This window comes from Leptinotarsa decemlineata, unplaced genomic scaffold, assembly GCF_025532065.1.
Source record: "Leptinotarsa decemlineata unplaced genomic scaffold, Ldec_3_MD MMD2_tig00078422_RagTag_RagTag, whole genome shotgun sequence".
Classification (NCBI taxonomy): Eukaryota; Metazoa; Arthropoda; class Insecta; order Coleoptera; family Chrysomelidae; genus Leptinotarsa; species Leptinotarsa decemlineata.
In genome coordinates, this window is record NW_027412747.1 from 21069750 (window position 1) to 21085915 (window position 16166).

Sequence of the window (16166 nt, forward strand, 5' to 3'; positions counted from 1 at the left end):
GTTAGCGCATTTCTATTGGTTGAAGCAATATATCAGAATTATTTTGTTGGATTCAGAACTCACCTGAACAAATACGTGACGTCATTGGAAGGATTTCTTCTTACGTCAGGTACGCTCTTGTCAAAATTCGGCTCTATTTCGTAACCCCTCCTATATATGAACCCTACGTGTTGGTAATTTTTTAGATTTTATTCACAGAGTATTGAAATTCTGTGATCTGCGATTTCAGTTTTGTGTTCATGATTGTTATTGATATATTCCTTGTTGTTTTTATGTGTTTTTCAATACGAAATGGCTGCCCCAAATAGAGGAGAGGCTGTTCAAAAACAAATCCAACAAGATTGGGTCAACAGGGAATACATAGAGATAATCACAATAAGCATAAAGAAAATAACTGACTTTTTGAATTCTTTTGGTAAGCTCCATCCCACTATGATGAATGACTTCTCTAATTATATTTTGTATTTGCAGACTTGTCTTGCCGATCAAAACTTGCTGGATTGAATGAGAAACTAACAATTCTAGAGAGAAAAATCGATTACTTGGAAGCTTGTGTGAGTAATTCTGAAACGTTTCAAACTTCAAGGTATAATGTTATATTAACTTTCAAGGTGACCAAAGGTGAAACGCTGCCCTAATAAAGTTCTTGAAATGTTACTCAAAGGTATTTTTTCGAAGCCTTTGTCCTTACAATGTCAGCGAAGCCTTTTCTATTGGATAAATTTGCAGTTCAATGCTTTAGATGAACAGCGCCAAAAAAAGCTTGGCTCGGACCGAACCTGTGCTGAATGGATCTTACGTAACGGAGGAACAATTAAGTGGGTGAATTCTAGTGATGTATTAACGGATTACAATGAATTGCCTAAGGAGGGTTCGGTGCGCCGTTTGCAAGAAGTGGACGCAACCAATACCAACATCATGGCTAACGGTTTCGAACATTTCAGGGGATGCGATAATTTAACCAAACTAGTGTTGAATAGATGTTATTATGTGGAAGATAAGGCTTTAGCGGAGCTTCATCATTTGAAAAATTCTTTGCTGTTTTTGCAAGTAAGCAGTTGTCCGAATGTGACGGACAAAGGGCTTATTGGTTTGAGTGTTTTGAAAAATCTGAAAGACTTAGTTTTGTATGATTTGCAGTCTGTAAAAGATTTGGAAAAAGTCGTTGGAGCATTGAAAAGTGATTTACCTAGATGTAATGTAAGGACTGAAGAATATAAATGATTTAGAAAAACACGTATTTTTTTATTAACTATAATTTAGGAATCATCCTTCAGCATATAAATACAATGAAAAAATTTTTGAAAAAATAAAAAATTTTAATAATTTTTTGGTAATGAACGTATGGAATGTGTTTCCGTCGCTACTGTTCATCTAAATATAGTGACTTGAATAATTTTCTCCATGATTTGGAAGTAGTCAAGAAACGAGACAAAGCTGAAATTCAGAGATATAGACCTATAGTATCCAAGCTGTCTTCTTGAATATTTCAGCTGCTATTAAATAAACTGCTACAGACTTTTTACCGAATATATCAATATATTAATGACCGAACAATTTGGATTGAAAAATGGTAAATCCATAACTTCAGCAATCGACTAGTTATACAAACATACAATTGAGATCTTTGAAAATGATCAGTTTGTGGAATCAATCTTCTGTGATCCAAATAGCTCATTGTATAGCTCATGAAATCTTGTTACAAAAACTTGAATACTATGGTCTTGATCATATAAGCTTGATTATAATGCCGAGTTATCCAGATAATCGTAGACAGATCACATTCTACACTGTTGAATATTCAGAATAAATAAATAAACATGAAGTCCCAAAAAGTTCCATTTTGGTACTGCTACTATTTTTAATACATATATATGACATGAAAACAGCTCTACCACATTGCTCTCTTCTACAACTCTATGCTGATGATACCACTTCTACAAACAGTAATGATAACATGAATAATTTAGAATCCGAAATTAGTAAAGCAATGTCTGATGCAACAACCTACTGGCTACAGCTGAAAAACATAATTTGAATGTTGTTAATATAACTGACAGGATAACATTTTCTATGAAAAAATATTTGACCAGTAATGCGTTTTATACTTATGATGTTTACCTCGGCAGCAACTTCATGATTGACATAAATGACATTCTGTTTTATTATATAACATCATTTTGAATGGTAAAGTTTCTAAATGTAGGTATTTTAGCTTTTTTACTTTATTTTATTCATGTTCTTGACTTGTGTAAAACTCGAAGTTTAACAGCACCAATAACTTTTTGTAGTTCTTGATGGGAATTTCAATAATTACTCCATTGGAAATGCTTGATCTGATGGATATGTCACAGCTCATCAACTCTTCTGATCTCAAAAAATAATGTACTGAGTGATTATACCAGATATGATCCAAGAACGAAAAAATACATGTACCTATTGCCAATATACTTACGAGTATTGTTAGGAATCGCATGTTGAAAAGCAAGACCTCGCTAATCCATAGCACGCACAAGTTTCTACTTCTGAGCGAGTTATCGTTCGTAAGGGGCGACAGCTGGTAAAAAAACATTTTTTGGTATTGCAGATTGGTATTGCATTTGGAGTTTAGACAGGCATGTCAGAGCATATGCGACAATTCAAAAACGTTCTTGGGAAAGACTCAAAATGCCCAAGAAGGTTCTGAGACGCAAACAGCAGCATTGAATATTTTCAAGAGGAATTACAGCTGTTCGACAGGATCACTGATTACTGCGATGGTCATTTTCCCGTGGTTAACAAAGTTGACAGCAAAAAACCTTTCACAAAATTTTTCAATGATGCCCTAGAAAAAAGTGTAACACAATCCGCTTTGAAAACTTTTAGGAGAAAACGTCGACATTGTACAGAACAAACAAAAAAGGTAATTTCCTACATATACAAACACATACTTGATACCACTATTTTTAGGTAGGTATATTAAAAAATTATCCTTTGGTTCACCCTATCAATTTATCGAATCGTAATATTGTCTTTATCATAATAGGAAATCAACTAGCAGAGATACCCACCTGAAAAAATCGAAACAATTTTTTTCTGATAAACTTTATTGAAGAAATACAAAAACCATTTTTAACAATATTCAAATTGCATTTACACATTACATTTTTTCATCTAGTTGAAAAATTTCATTTTAATTTTCTTATGTTTGTTCGTCAATTTCTCCTCGAACTAGTTACTGTCAAAACATTTATGTCAACTTCATTAGTCTCTTTCCAATCGCAATTTTTTATATATTCAACACGTCTATAACTTTGTGTTTCCCTTAGTCTTGTCATGTGATTCTATGCCCGTCAAACTTTTCAATTATTTGTTCTGTCAATCTGTCATTGTTGTAACCGTCTTTCTATTCTGCCATATAATGTGATTCTTTGCACATTTTTTGACCGTCGGTCTCAAGGAATGGACAGATTAGAAGTTAGGTTAGTTTCCGTTAGGTCAGGTTAGGTTAGGTTAGGTTAGGTTAGGTTAGGTTAGGTTAGGTTAGGTTAGGATAGGTTAGGTTAGGTTAAAGTTAGGTAATAGGTTATGTTAGTTTTCAATAAATAGAATGTTTTTAACAAGCCGTATTCCATCATAATATAAATATTTGAAAATTAATTTCTCATAGTAAGTAAATATTGCTATTTTATTATGACTCATTTATATTCTCCACTTAAGCTGTCAGTTATATAGAAACGGAAAAACTAAGCAGTTGATAGAAAGATACATTCGCAAGAATCATTAAATGAGGATATCGGCAATGTTTCCAAACGTAAATGTTAATTAAAAGGAAGCTTATGCAGTAGAAAGTTGACAGACTTTGAAGTTGTAAGTAGTCAGTCTATTGATATTCAACTATGCGTCTGATTTCAAGTATTAGTTTAAGTTCAGTTTGTCGAAAGTTTTTCTTCTTTTGGTGGATTCTTCGTCTGGTATATAACAGTCAGATGGTCTGTGTATGTAGATGAGAATGTTTCTATGTTCCGTCATTGGTGAGATATCAAACTATTGAAAAAAGAAGTCTCATGTGTTGGATTTTGCAAGAGTGTTCTACTTAATGTATAGTTCCCAAAATGTATTTTGTGAACACTGTTGAAATAAATAATATATAAATAATAATAAAATAATAGATAGTCCTAATGGAATCTAGTTGGCTCCAAGACAGTTTTGTATCTTACGCTGTTCTGATTCCATCATACCCGGCATCTGTTTTTATAGGAATTTTCATAGTGACAAAGTACGACTGACTACCTTGTCGTATCTTCATGGCATGTTGGATTTAGCTTTCCGCAGTCATCTATCGTCGTGATCGTTTCATTTTGCTTGTATTTTTGGTAGGAGTCATCACTGGAAACACATTGGACACTTATTTTTATATACACATTCAGAGGTGAGTAAATTATAACGTATAGGAAAGCAAAGGTTGGTTTCAAAAACAAGTGGAAATTTACTTATCCAGATACAGTAATGTGGCACTAGAGTGCCGCCAAGATTCAGCCAAAGCCTAGGTAGATAATAACATCCTGAGGTGGGTTAAAGGGCACGACATGAGTAAAGGTAATCGCATTGCCGACTCTTTAAGCACGAAAGCGGCTGGACTAAGAATTTTAAGACCCAGTGGCACTTACGGCCGTATGCGGAACTAACCAAACGTCACACCCATTCTTAATCCTTAAAGATATGGGATGAAATCTTGCTAGGATCACCCTGGGCGACCCTGGGAAGCTGGCGCCGAAGAAATATCTGGCGATGACCAGGAAAAATCTACGCTTAACAGTAGGATTTCTGACTGGCCACTGCCAAATAAGGAAACACCTCCACAATATGAGGCTAATGGACATACCACTATGCAGGATGTGTGAACAGAAAGATGAAACTGTCAGGCATGTTCTAGGTGAATGTCCGGAGTTATAGTCAATAAGAGAGTGTGTGTTCGGCGAGTCTTAGCCTTCACCTGCCGATATAAAATCTCTGTCTCCCAGATACCTGTTCACCTTCCTGGAAAGGACAGGATGGACGATGACCTAGGAGGACAACTCCTTGGGAGGATGTACAATGGGTTACATGTGGCCTAAGTGCTGTGAGCCTACGCTCACCCTCCCTACTTCACAGATAGGCACAGTAATGAATAAAGGAAAATGTGTACTTTGAAATAATAGAAGTGAAATGATTTGGTAAATATGCTCCAATTGTGGATCAGTGATGATTTGAAACTATAAATAATTGGTTGATAACCATATTGCTGATTTATACTTCAAAATCACTCTGATTTATTCTATCTTGCTTGCTGTAATAATATAACGGATGGACATGTTGAAGATGTAAGACTTCTCAGCACTGTGTAAGCAATAGGTGAAGAGTGCAATGGCAAAAGATGAGGTTCTATTTCAACAGACTCTGATAAAACTGAATCTCTGGCGTTCTTTCTGTGAACAAAACAGTATTCAATTCGTGTTATAAAGTGATAAGAATAATATTGCGATAATCACAAAAGACAGTGAACAGGAGAAAACTTTAAACTCTGAAACGCTGCGCTGGAGAGAGAAGAGGAAACCTCAATGTTCTTTTTAGTCTCATGGTTCTCCAGCTGTGTAAGGTATTTTCAAACGTGAAACTAATTGATTTTCTCCCGAACCTTTGGACGTGTTGATATTTATGGTACTAGCCTACATATGCCACCGAAATTCCAATTCTGACAAAATATGGAGCCTCATAGTTTTTTCACTGGGGTTCACTGTGGGTGATGCATTCAATTATGACGGTATGCATGAAGTCTTGAAATCACTACGACAAAACAACAGAGCGAGTACTAGATTGAAAAGAAAAAAGAAGAAGAACAGAATCAACATCAATAGGAAAAGTAAAGAAGACGAAAAATAAAAAGGAAGATGAACAATTAGAAATGCCGTAAGAATAACTTACCAATGATTAAACTAATTTTTTTGTGCGAAAGAATCGAAGGATTCGAAAAGAGGAAGGCGAAACTTGGTTTGAAGTGTTCATAAGGAGCGAATTAACGAAGAGGTGATTAATTCAAATATACCCACATGGTCAGCCACTAGATACCTCTTGGGCATAGTGTTCAAATTCATATAGAACAGACTTAACTGGATAAACGAGAGTCAAAATCCTGAAGTATCTTATTATTGTTGGAAAATCATAATGGATCATATTTCATGGATAACTTAGAATGGCAGTCAACGTCAATGGCTTCATGAAAGAGGAAGTACAGAACATTCCAGAATCAGTCGCAATGAATGAAAATGATTGTGAAAGCTCTGAAAATTCAATATGAACAAAAATATTTGGCAGAAAGCAGTAACTACAAGAAACTTTACCGACATCGTAATATTATCCAAGATGTCTTATTTTTGAGATTCGAAAGAAATTTTCGACGTTTTAAGAACACATGGGCTGCAGTAGCTAATGATAAAAGCTGTACTGAAAACTGCAATGACATTTAAGTTTGTGACACATATGTGTCAGAGGAGAGGTTGAGTGGGATGTCGGTTTCCTTTGCAGCAACACTGGAGGAAAGTCAATAGTTTCGAGCAGATGGTTTTTAGGATGAGCTCATTATTGAAGGAAAGAGGACATCCATAGGAAAACTGTGGAAAACAACCGAGACATTTGCAGGTGTATTTTTGAACGATGAAAATCTATTCTAAAGAAAACATTTCACCTACTGAAAAATTTAGTTGTGTTCGTTATTATTTCGAAAACAGATACCTACTTACCTCAATAAATCATAGGCAGCTTTGAGTATGTAGCTTTGCCTGACATTAAACTCCGCCTCGCAAACAAATTTTCTCTTACATTCGTCACTGCTCAAGTGCATGTCTCTAAATATCACGTCAGTTGTGTTCAACCTTGAAAAAATATTGTATTACTTCATGAACTCAGAATATTGGGGAGCTATATACTTTCTGACAATACGTGAAAAGGTGCTTAGACTTTCGAAAATACCCCCACCATTTCCGTCATCGCTTCTGCCGGTGTTTCCAGTACGGGAGGGGTCATAACCGTCACCTGGAGCACTAGCTCCATAATTTTCTGCTGGATAGGAGTCCGGAGGTGAAAAATCCTGCGTGAAATCACTTCCAGGATGGTGGTCAATCGAAAATTCCGGGAAAAAACCACTGGAGTAAGATTTACCATACGGTCCTGAGTATTCGAATGACTCGTGATGGGAAGGTGCGTATACTATTTTTTCATGGTGATCGTCGTGATAGTAATTTTCTGAAATGAAGAATAATCATCTATTACTGTGCTTTATGTATATAATCTAACGAATATATATCGGTCAGCGAACAAACACCGCAAAAGGAATGCAGTCAGCAACCGCCGATTAAACTCTAGTTGAGTACCGAAACGACTATAGAATTCTAAAACGATCGTTACCGATATATAAGGCCGGCTTCTCGTCCCAAGAGGGCAGTGGAGTTCAGAAAGTGAATCGAGTGTTTGAACAAAGAATTCAAACAGTGGAAATAAATTAAGCGTTGTTGCTCAGTGTTGTAAATAAATTAGTTTGCGATAGTGAAATATTGTTGGAAATAAATTTGTTTACGACAGTTAATTCTTTGATTTGTTACAATAATATTATGATTATTCATACAGGAGTACAATACCGATAAGAAAAACATTTAAAGCTTTCCGAGAACCTGTGTGGAATTGAAGATAGATTTTGGAATTGTAGGTTATATTTGCTATTCGTGTTGAATCCTGAATGATAATTCAGACGGTTAAAATAGCATAATGTGTAACAGTAAAGCGTCGACCGACGCTTAATTTTATTCAAAGAATGCATAAAGTTAAGCCGAACCAGTGCATGTGTTGAACTCTATACTTTTTCTATGACTTTGGAATGGTAATAAAAAATGGGCGCTTTCATTACAATTTTAAACATTCATTTTCTGTGATGATTATCAACCAATCAATTTGATGTGTAATATTGGATGGAGACTGAATACTTGAAGCGTGTATTTTGAATAGAGTTCTCAATGTAACCTTCCGCTACGGTGGATGATTTCCAACCACCGTTTTTCCTGACACTCAACAAATCCGCTCCATACTCAACTAAAAGAAAGCAGCAATCCTGTATATTTAACGGGATTCGTGAGAAATTCGTCGGGTCTCATGTGGTTTTAAACCATATTGGAAAGGTCGAAAAGCTTGAAAAGCGGGTGCCTCATGATTTGAACAATTGACAGAAATTTTCACGTTTAAAGGATGTTCTTTATTGCTTTTGCGCAACCAAAACGATCCTTTTTTGAATCGGATCGTCACCTGTGTGATGAAAAGAGCCACATAGGCACTTCTCAAGGCAGAAACCCACCAAAAAGAACATGGTTATTGTATGGTTGTCAGTGATTCAATATAATTTTCTGCAATCGGGCCAAACTATCACAGCAGGGTCCTATTATCCCTTGAGGGAAAATCGATGGAATGTACCAAAAATTGCGTCAGCATGACAACGCCCATCCGCACGTTTAACAAATCACCGTCCAAAAGTTGATTGAATTGTGCGTCGTTTTGACCCATCCACCATACTACCCAGACCTCATGCTAACCGAATACCATATTTTCAAGCAGTTCGATAACTTTCTCACCGGTGGAACCTTGGCCAATCAGGACAAGACGAAATCGACTTTTGTTGACTTCATCGAATCCTGAGTACATAATTTATATGCTGACCGAGTTGAAAGACTTCGATTGAATTGAATAAGTATTTACTATGATATTACAGGTTGAAGGAGACTCATAGAAACGGCAGAAAACTTTTGAAACAACCTAGTATATGAATGATATCTGTTTCAATTACATAATGAATGTTTGTAGTACAAACTCAATGGAAAAGTGGTTTTATTCAATGTTAGTGTCAAAGTAGTTGTTTTAGTTTGTTACTGAAAGAAATTTCCGCTATAGTTATTTTCTTTCTTCGTTTCTTTGGAGGTTTCCCACATTGTTTGTTGAGTGACGGAGAAATAGGAACAGAAAAAGTTCTTTCCCCAATAATAATGATACTTTGGTACATAGAAAAACATTTGTGATAGTTCACTATATGAAGTAAAACTTACTTTTCATATATTCAGCTAGTTTGATGGCAGCGAACACTTTTCCAAAAAATATCGAGAACGCCCAAATGGTTCCAAGTACAAGGAAAAACTTTACCTTCAACGCCAAGAATAGTAAATAATGAAACTCGTGAACTGAAATAAAGTTATTTTTCAAAACCGCTACAAATTTTTTTTCCGTTTTCACTCACAGAATAGATGTTTATGATGGTATTTCTTTTTCCTTTCAGTTGATGTGTCACAGTAGCAAAGTGCTATCAAACAAAAAAACACAATCGATGTTCTGAACGATAACATGGTAGTTAATGCTGTAACGATTCAAACTGAAGTTGATTAATTTTCATATCTTACTTATATACCTCGTTAGGAGTAGCAAAGAAAAGCGAACGGTTGTCTATTGATTTGTTGATTATCACCTCTTGTGGGACTTTTAGTTTCATTTTTGTCGTCAGTGAAAACTGAATTCGGAACCAGGTTAATGATTAATCCAAACATTTGTGATGATTTCTCAAATCAGTTTTCTTGGGAATTGATGTTTTCACGCTTTTTCTTATTAACGAAAGATTCATTTGAAATTGATAGAATCAAGAGTAAAAAAATTAATTACGAAGATACCTCTTGTACAAACATTTTTCAGAAAAGAGGACCTTCATTCCTTCGAATCTAACATTAAAAAGAGAGACCTCTTTGTAACAGATTCTATCGAAACAGATAGAACAGGAAATTCTACAGAGATAGCTTTAATGACAAGCTCATTCCGTTTTCTAGTCAAGTTTGTATATATTCTAAAGACTTTGATTTTATTTACAATAAAAGTTTGCAACACTTTATTTTAAACGCATGAGAAATATTTCATTGAAATGGAGATATGTGAAATATCTCACAATGAATTTTAGCGCAATAATATATGCTTATGAAAAGAGTATTTTTTGTAAAAAGAATAATATCTTGAAAAACCAACGAAATGTTGTTTTTCAAAGACTTTCAATTTTTACATAGTAGAAGTTTGCAACACTTTATTACTTCATTTTGAACAACTGGAAAATATTTCAATGAAATTGAGATATGTTAAATATCACGTAGCCAGGTACGTGACTTTAAGGTTTGACCTTGAAGGACGTTTTACGACCTTGCGCTAGGTTCATGCTGTATGACTTCGAACGTGGAATTTGACTTTGAGATTCGAGACCACCCCTGGCACGTGATTTGAGGTTTGATATTGAAGGACACCTCACGACCTTGAGATATATGAATGCCATATGACCTTGAACATGTAGTTTGACCTTTTCGGGACTGTCTCCGGTACGTGACCTTGATGTTCGACCTTGGCTGAATACTGCTTTGAAATTCAGATGCAAATTTGATCAGAAATCATTAGTTCTGGATTCATATGATTGAAATTGATCCCCAGTGGATTTTCCTTGTACTGAAATCATGTGAAAATTTCCATTTATTTTAATGAAAAAGTCCCGCCACTTTGCAACAAACTGCCCATGAAGCGTGATGAATAAATTCATGAATTGAATATGAGTTACCCGATAACAAGCTTTGGTAATGATACAGGGTGGGCAATGGATTAGTGTACATTAAAAAACAATTTCCAATGCAAACACAAGTGATACGGCCGCTTCCCAGGTTCTCGGAAATTTATTGATTGTTTTCATCTGATAATTTTTGATTCGTATTGGCAATTTTAATTTTGTTTGGAAGTCAATTGTTTGCATATCCTTTTTAAATTTGTGATGTTTCCACCATAATCAACAAATAACGTCGCTGAATTTTGACAAAAGCCTGTGTATTTTTTGGAATTGGGTAAATTTAAAAATTTTGCGATTCTTAATCCGAGATTCTCAAAACTGTGAATACCAACAGGGTGAATCGAACATTTTTCTCTATTTGTAATTCATGACTAATCTGTTATGTGGAGTATGGGATTGACCCCTTATTGACCACTATAAGTGGCTTAAGAGATGTTCCCAAAAAAGCTAATTTCTAGGAGAGACGACATCCAGTGGCCACTCAAGAGTCCTGATTTGTCACCAACATATTTCCTTTTATTAGGATATTTGAAGAATTCTGACTTGATACTATGTCTGCAAACACACGATATCTTTGCTGAAGAGTTTTCGGGAGTTTTCGTGCTTATCTAGAGGAATGCCAAAGTCAGATATCATTTTCATAACATTAAGTTCCATTTGGCTATTTTATAAATAAATGAGTCGTAAGGTTTTCATACATTAGCAGTTGAACAGTTCATGGTCGACCCTGTAAATTGTGATAATAATATTTTAAGGAATGTGTTCGTCTCTGAAAACGAATTGAGAATTAGAATTGTTAAGTAGCAGATAATTAGTATCGCACCGTAGCAGGAATACGATACGGTGAATTGAATAACGTGCTGAAAGTGGCTTTCTCAACATTATATAGTTCAATGCTGGGTGTAACATTATCTGCTGCTATTTTTGTAACTTTAATTGTTGGTTTTGTTTCACAAAGTTGTAGAGAATATTCACAAACCGTAAGTAACCTATTAGAAAGTCGAAATGATGGCACCTTCAGTATTGAAAACACAACAGAATTTTTTCATAGTGGGGTAACGATAAAGACGAATGAAGCCCTCGTCAACAATTTTGTGTGGAAAGTACTGTATTGAGATAATAACGATAGATCTTGTATTGTTCAAATTCAAGTATAATTTCATTTTCATCAAGCTCGGAGATACGTTTCGAATTGTACTAGTATTGCAATTATAAGTTTTGTATACTTTATGCCCTGTCTAGAAAGCTTTTGCCTGCGACTTCGTTTGCGTGAATTTACTGTACATAATCAATTTTGATTATAGAACCATTCAGTTGGACAACGATCAAAATCATGATACGAATGCCATTCTGAAGGTTTTTTATTGTTCAAAAGTCTGTTTTGTGCCTCAACGGTTTTAGTTAGACACAAAGCTCCGTGAATTTTTTGTGATTAATAATTTCTATTCCAATAGTTTGATAATTTACCATATCAATATCAATATCAATATCAATATCAATATCACTTTCAAAATAATTTTCGATATCACTGTCAATATAATATCAACGTCAAAAAATACCGAATGTCGATACAGAATGAATCTCCCGTAGACACTTTCTTATGAAACAATTTCAGTTTCAGCAAAGAGCTCTGTGAAAACAAAAATTAAATTGTTACATTGTTTTGGGTTTTTGTTTTTCAGTGTGCTGATTCTGCTGCATGTTGTGGAGGTTGCTGTTTGCAAGGAATTTGTAGGGACAGTAAGTAAAATGATATTTAAGTTTTAATGCAAGCAAGAAAGTAGTTTTGGGCTGTGATGAAAAATTGGAAAGTATCCAAGTGTCCAAGTATCACCTAACTCCAAACCAAATTTCGATATCATAGTACTTCTTAACTAAAAGATATCGGCATTTTTAGAAGTCATGATTTTCGAAGAAAAAAATTGAAATTAATTTTTATTTCGAAAACGGTAACAGATAGGTATAGGGAAATATCAAGAAAAGTTGTCGGGCAATTGTTGGAGATTCCAAAAATAATATTATATACAGAGTGTTCCATTTGAAAAATCAAAGTTGCTACTGCTTTCTAATAGAAGCGGCAACACCGCATTGTCGAAAATATTTTAGTTGGCTAGAGAATGTCCGCATATGCCCTCCATTGAATTTTCAAAGTGATCCGTTGTCTGGTTCACCAGAAACGTCTAATGTGCCATCCACCGTGAATCAGCCTGTATATTGAAGTCTCTCACAGTGATCTTTTCATGAGTAGCGTTTAATTAAAAGTTTCCGAATTTTTGTAGCTTATGCAGATTGTCGACTGGGAGGAGACCCGTGTACAAATTTTTATTGTCCTCCAGGAGATGAGTGCTATGTTTATCAAGCAAAAGATTGTGGTGGCTGCGGTCCAACAAGAGAATGTCGAACTGTTTCAATACCTCTAGCACCTGAAAAGTATACGACTCAGCAGATATATCGTTTAGTAGAAAATATGGCAAGAAAAGTACTTCCTAACGCAAAAACTGTTGTATTCATAGAGGTTTTATATATTTTTATAAGTTATTGTTTGTGAAATAATATTCTGTCCTACTTCAACACTGTTCGTTTTATTTCAGTATGAGATAATTATTACTGGAGTTTTTTTCCAATACCAAACCTTTATTTTAACACCTCGACACGTGTTTTGATTACCAAGTGATCATCTTCAAGAGGCTAACGTATGTAGATGATATTTTCGCGATATTCGATAACAAAAAATCGAATATTGAGGTCTTTGTTTCCTTTTTATGGGTTCTTTTGTTTCCTTGTGCAATTATTTGGAATCCTTGGAAATTCATAAGCATAAACATTGCAGGTGCAACCTGTTAAATGATCAAATCGATTTAGCTTACTCACCGGTTTTCAAATTGGCACATCCGCGTTGTAAATTGTGAATTCAGGTACTCAATCAAGCCAAGTACCTCTATTATTACCAACAGGGTTGCTATGTAATGGTTAATGTAATGAACCACTTTTAGTTTAATGTGTGAGTTTGAAAATGTCTATAGGACGAAACTGCAGTAACGTTAGTTAGCAATAAAAGTGGTGAAAAACATAGAAAGTTTCAATTCTCTTTCCTTCATCATTCAAGAACATATGATAGCTGAAACTTTCATTTAGACAGTGTCTAAAATCTAAGGAAATATTTTCACTACCTACCTTTGAATGTAAGTGTGAGACGTATGTATTTTAATAATTCAACCAAATTGAAAACAGTAAAATCACATCAAGTTTCATTTGATATTGGAGTTCCACAGGGTTCTATTTTGGGTCCTGTATTATTCTCTCTGTATGTGAACGAAATAGGTTCATCTGACGCTCTCATTACACAATATGCCGATGACACATCTGCAATTATATCCGACAGACTGGCAATCGACTTGGAAAACAAATGTAATAGGGTAGTTTCTACAATGAATAACTGGTTTTCTCAAAACTTACTACTTCTTAATCCAACCAATACCAACATTATATGTTTTCATAACAAACAAAAAGGAGAAAAGATAATCAACGTTTATCTTGAAAATGCTCAGATAGAACAAAAAAATAATGTTAAATTTTTAGGTATTGAGGTTGATAAGCATCTCTATTGGAAACTCCATTGCTCTGGAATTGTCTCTAAGTTGAACACCATAACATATTTGTTTTATAATCTGAAATCGATTTTGAATGTAGGTCAGAAGATAAATTTATACTTTGCTCAGGTCGACTCAAGGCTACGATATGGTATTTGTGTATGGAGAAATTCTACTTCCACTCCGGAAATATTAAAATCGCAAAAAAGAGTAATGATATGTATTACTGGTCTCCCAAAAAAGATATCTTGCCGCGAAAATTTTAAAACATATAAAATTTTAACTGTTGTGTCGTTGTATGTTTATGAAATGTGCATGTATGTTTTCAAAAACAGAAATAAATTCTTCCGTGTTAGTGAATATTACTCTTTGAATACAAGACAAAGTAAAAATTATTACATACCATTTGCAAAAACTAAAGTAACGTCTTGTACGTCAAGCTGTTTAGGTTTGAGATTATTTAATGCTCTTCTGATACACGTTAGTGACTGTAAATATTTTCAAAAAAAAATTGAAGGACTTCCTGTTAGATATATGTCTGTATTCACTTAGTGAATACTTTTAGGTTTACATTTCTATTGTAATGAAGGACGACTCCTATGCTGATTATTGCCAGTCTCTTGGGCAAATGAATGTATTTTTTAATTTATTTTATTTTAAATTCAGAACATGACTATTCAGAATGAACTTTCATCATTGTATTCTTTCAAAGCGCAAACGAAATATATATTCAGTCTGTTGAATCATCTTGAAATTGAAACTGGTTGAAACCTTAACAATTCAGTAGCATTGATGTATGACCTTTGAGTTAGTACAATTATCACATTTGTCGGGAAGTGTCACATTCATTTCACGCCTGCACAGATAATGCAACTTATTTCCATTCTCATTATTAGCTTGTTATCAGCAATTTTTATCACCGTTGAAAATAACGACTAATTAATCATTTGGTAAGCTCAATTTGATTCATTGCCCAGGTAAAGAAGACGAAATTCATTTTAATTAGTAAGTTATTGGTAACAAAATAGTTACTTTATTTTTGTTGAAATAATAATAATAATAATCGGCTTTATTAATCGACAAGCCAAAAACAAGAATAACGATGAAAGGCGAAGTTCAGCTTGAGCTGTTTTTCAAATAAACCTAGTTAAAAGGACACAAATATACACAGACATTGAAAAAGTTAAACTCATAAAAGAATATTTGACAGTTGCAAAAAATTAAAATATGAAAAATAAAATAGTAAACAGGAAAATAAGAGAAAAACTGCAATAACATGTCATGAAAGAGAGCCTTACGGTATCCAATTGAAGGTATCCAGCTAATTTCAAGTGCAGTGTGAGTTTCTTTTTGAAGTTATATAACGTGTAGCGCCTGAACTCACTGGGAAGTGCATTATAGAAGACAACTGAATTATATATGAAACTTCGAGTGAAACAAGCTGTGGAGTGTTTGGGGTTGATAAATTTACCACGATTTCAGGTTTTGAGAGTGACTCTATGTTTCAAATATTACGTATCTCTCAGATAAATAGTGAAGTTTCCTTTGACAGATGAATATGTGGGTTGTAACAATGAGGTTTTTTTACTTATGATGCACCGTTTGGAACCTTTGGTGTAGTAATGAATATCACTAGAGTTTTTTCCAACACCAAATCGTTATTTTTAACACCTCGACACGTGTTTCGATCACCAAGTGATCATCTTCAAGAGGTAGATTAAACTGATCCCAATTTTGCCTAATTTTGATCAGTCTGTGCCAGCTAGACTCCTCAAATTTAGCCAAGATGTGATCAAACTTTCCTACACCATAAGAACCGTATACAGTTGTTTTGAATTTTCTGGAGGCGCTTGATGTTTGATTGTATTACGGCCAACGCATAGATGAACTCACAGTAATGGACTCTGGATAACATCAGTGCTTCTCAAAGCTTTTGAGCC

The 16166-nt window shown here is 34.5% G+C and overlaps 3 protein-coding genes and 1 long non-coding RNA gene across 8 annotated transcripts; 3 read left to right on the plus strand and 1 right to left on the minus strand.

The window, feature by feature from the left end:
* Positions 1-133: 133 nt before the first annotated feature.
* HSPC300 (Haematopoietic stem/progenitor cell protein 300) lies at positions 134-753 on the plus strand. The gene is made up of 3 exons (XM_023165782.2): positions 134-415; positions 472-554; positions 612-753. The coding sequence occupies exons 1-3, from the start codon at positions 292-294 to the stop codon at positions 636-638; spliced, it is 234 nt and encodes a 77-aa protein (XP_023021550.1). The 5' UTR covers positions 134-291; the 3' UTR covers positions 639-753.
* Positions 471-9445, minus strand: LOC111509919 (uncharacterized). 5 transcript variants are annotated; one of them, XM_074186469.1, is made up of 8 exons: positions 9290-9445; positions 9102-9233; positions 6945-7260; positions 6759-6890; positions 3051-4368; positions 2456-2824; positions 2122-2367; positions 471-1937 (listed from the first exon to the last, which is right to left on the minus strand). In XM_074186469.1, exons 1-5 carry the CDS (start codon positions 9393-9395, stop codon positions 4269-4271), a joined length of 786 nt encoding a protein of 261 aa, XP_074042570.1. In that variant the 5' UTR covers positions 9396-9445; the 3' UTR covers positions 471-1937; positions 2122-2367; positions 2456-2824; positions 3051-4268. The 5 variants fall into 5 exon arrangements, with proteins under 5 accessions (XP_074042570.1, XP_074042567.1, XP_074042569.1 ...); XM_074186466.1 differs by having other exon boundaries at positions 2012-2367; XM_074186468.1 differs by having other exon boundaries at positions 2008-2367.
* On the plus strand, positions 652-1236 carry LOC111509920 (ATP synthase subunit s, mitochondrial). Its single transcript, XM_074186470.1, has one exon. The coding sequence runs from the start codon at positions 652-654 to the stop codon at positions 1222-1224; it is 573 nt and encodes a 190-aa protein (XP_074042571.1). The 3' UTR covers positions 1225-1236.
* A 2005-nt stretch (positions 9446-11450) lies between the features above and the next one.
* Positions 11451-13207, plus strand: LOC111509921 (uncharacterized). Its single transcript, XR_012468367.1, has 3 exons — positions 11451-11616; positions 12319-12376; positions 12916-13207. It is a non-coding gene; the product is annotated as an uncharacterized lncRNA (long non-coding RNA).
* Positions 13208-16166: the final 2959 nt, after the last annotated feature.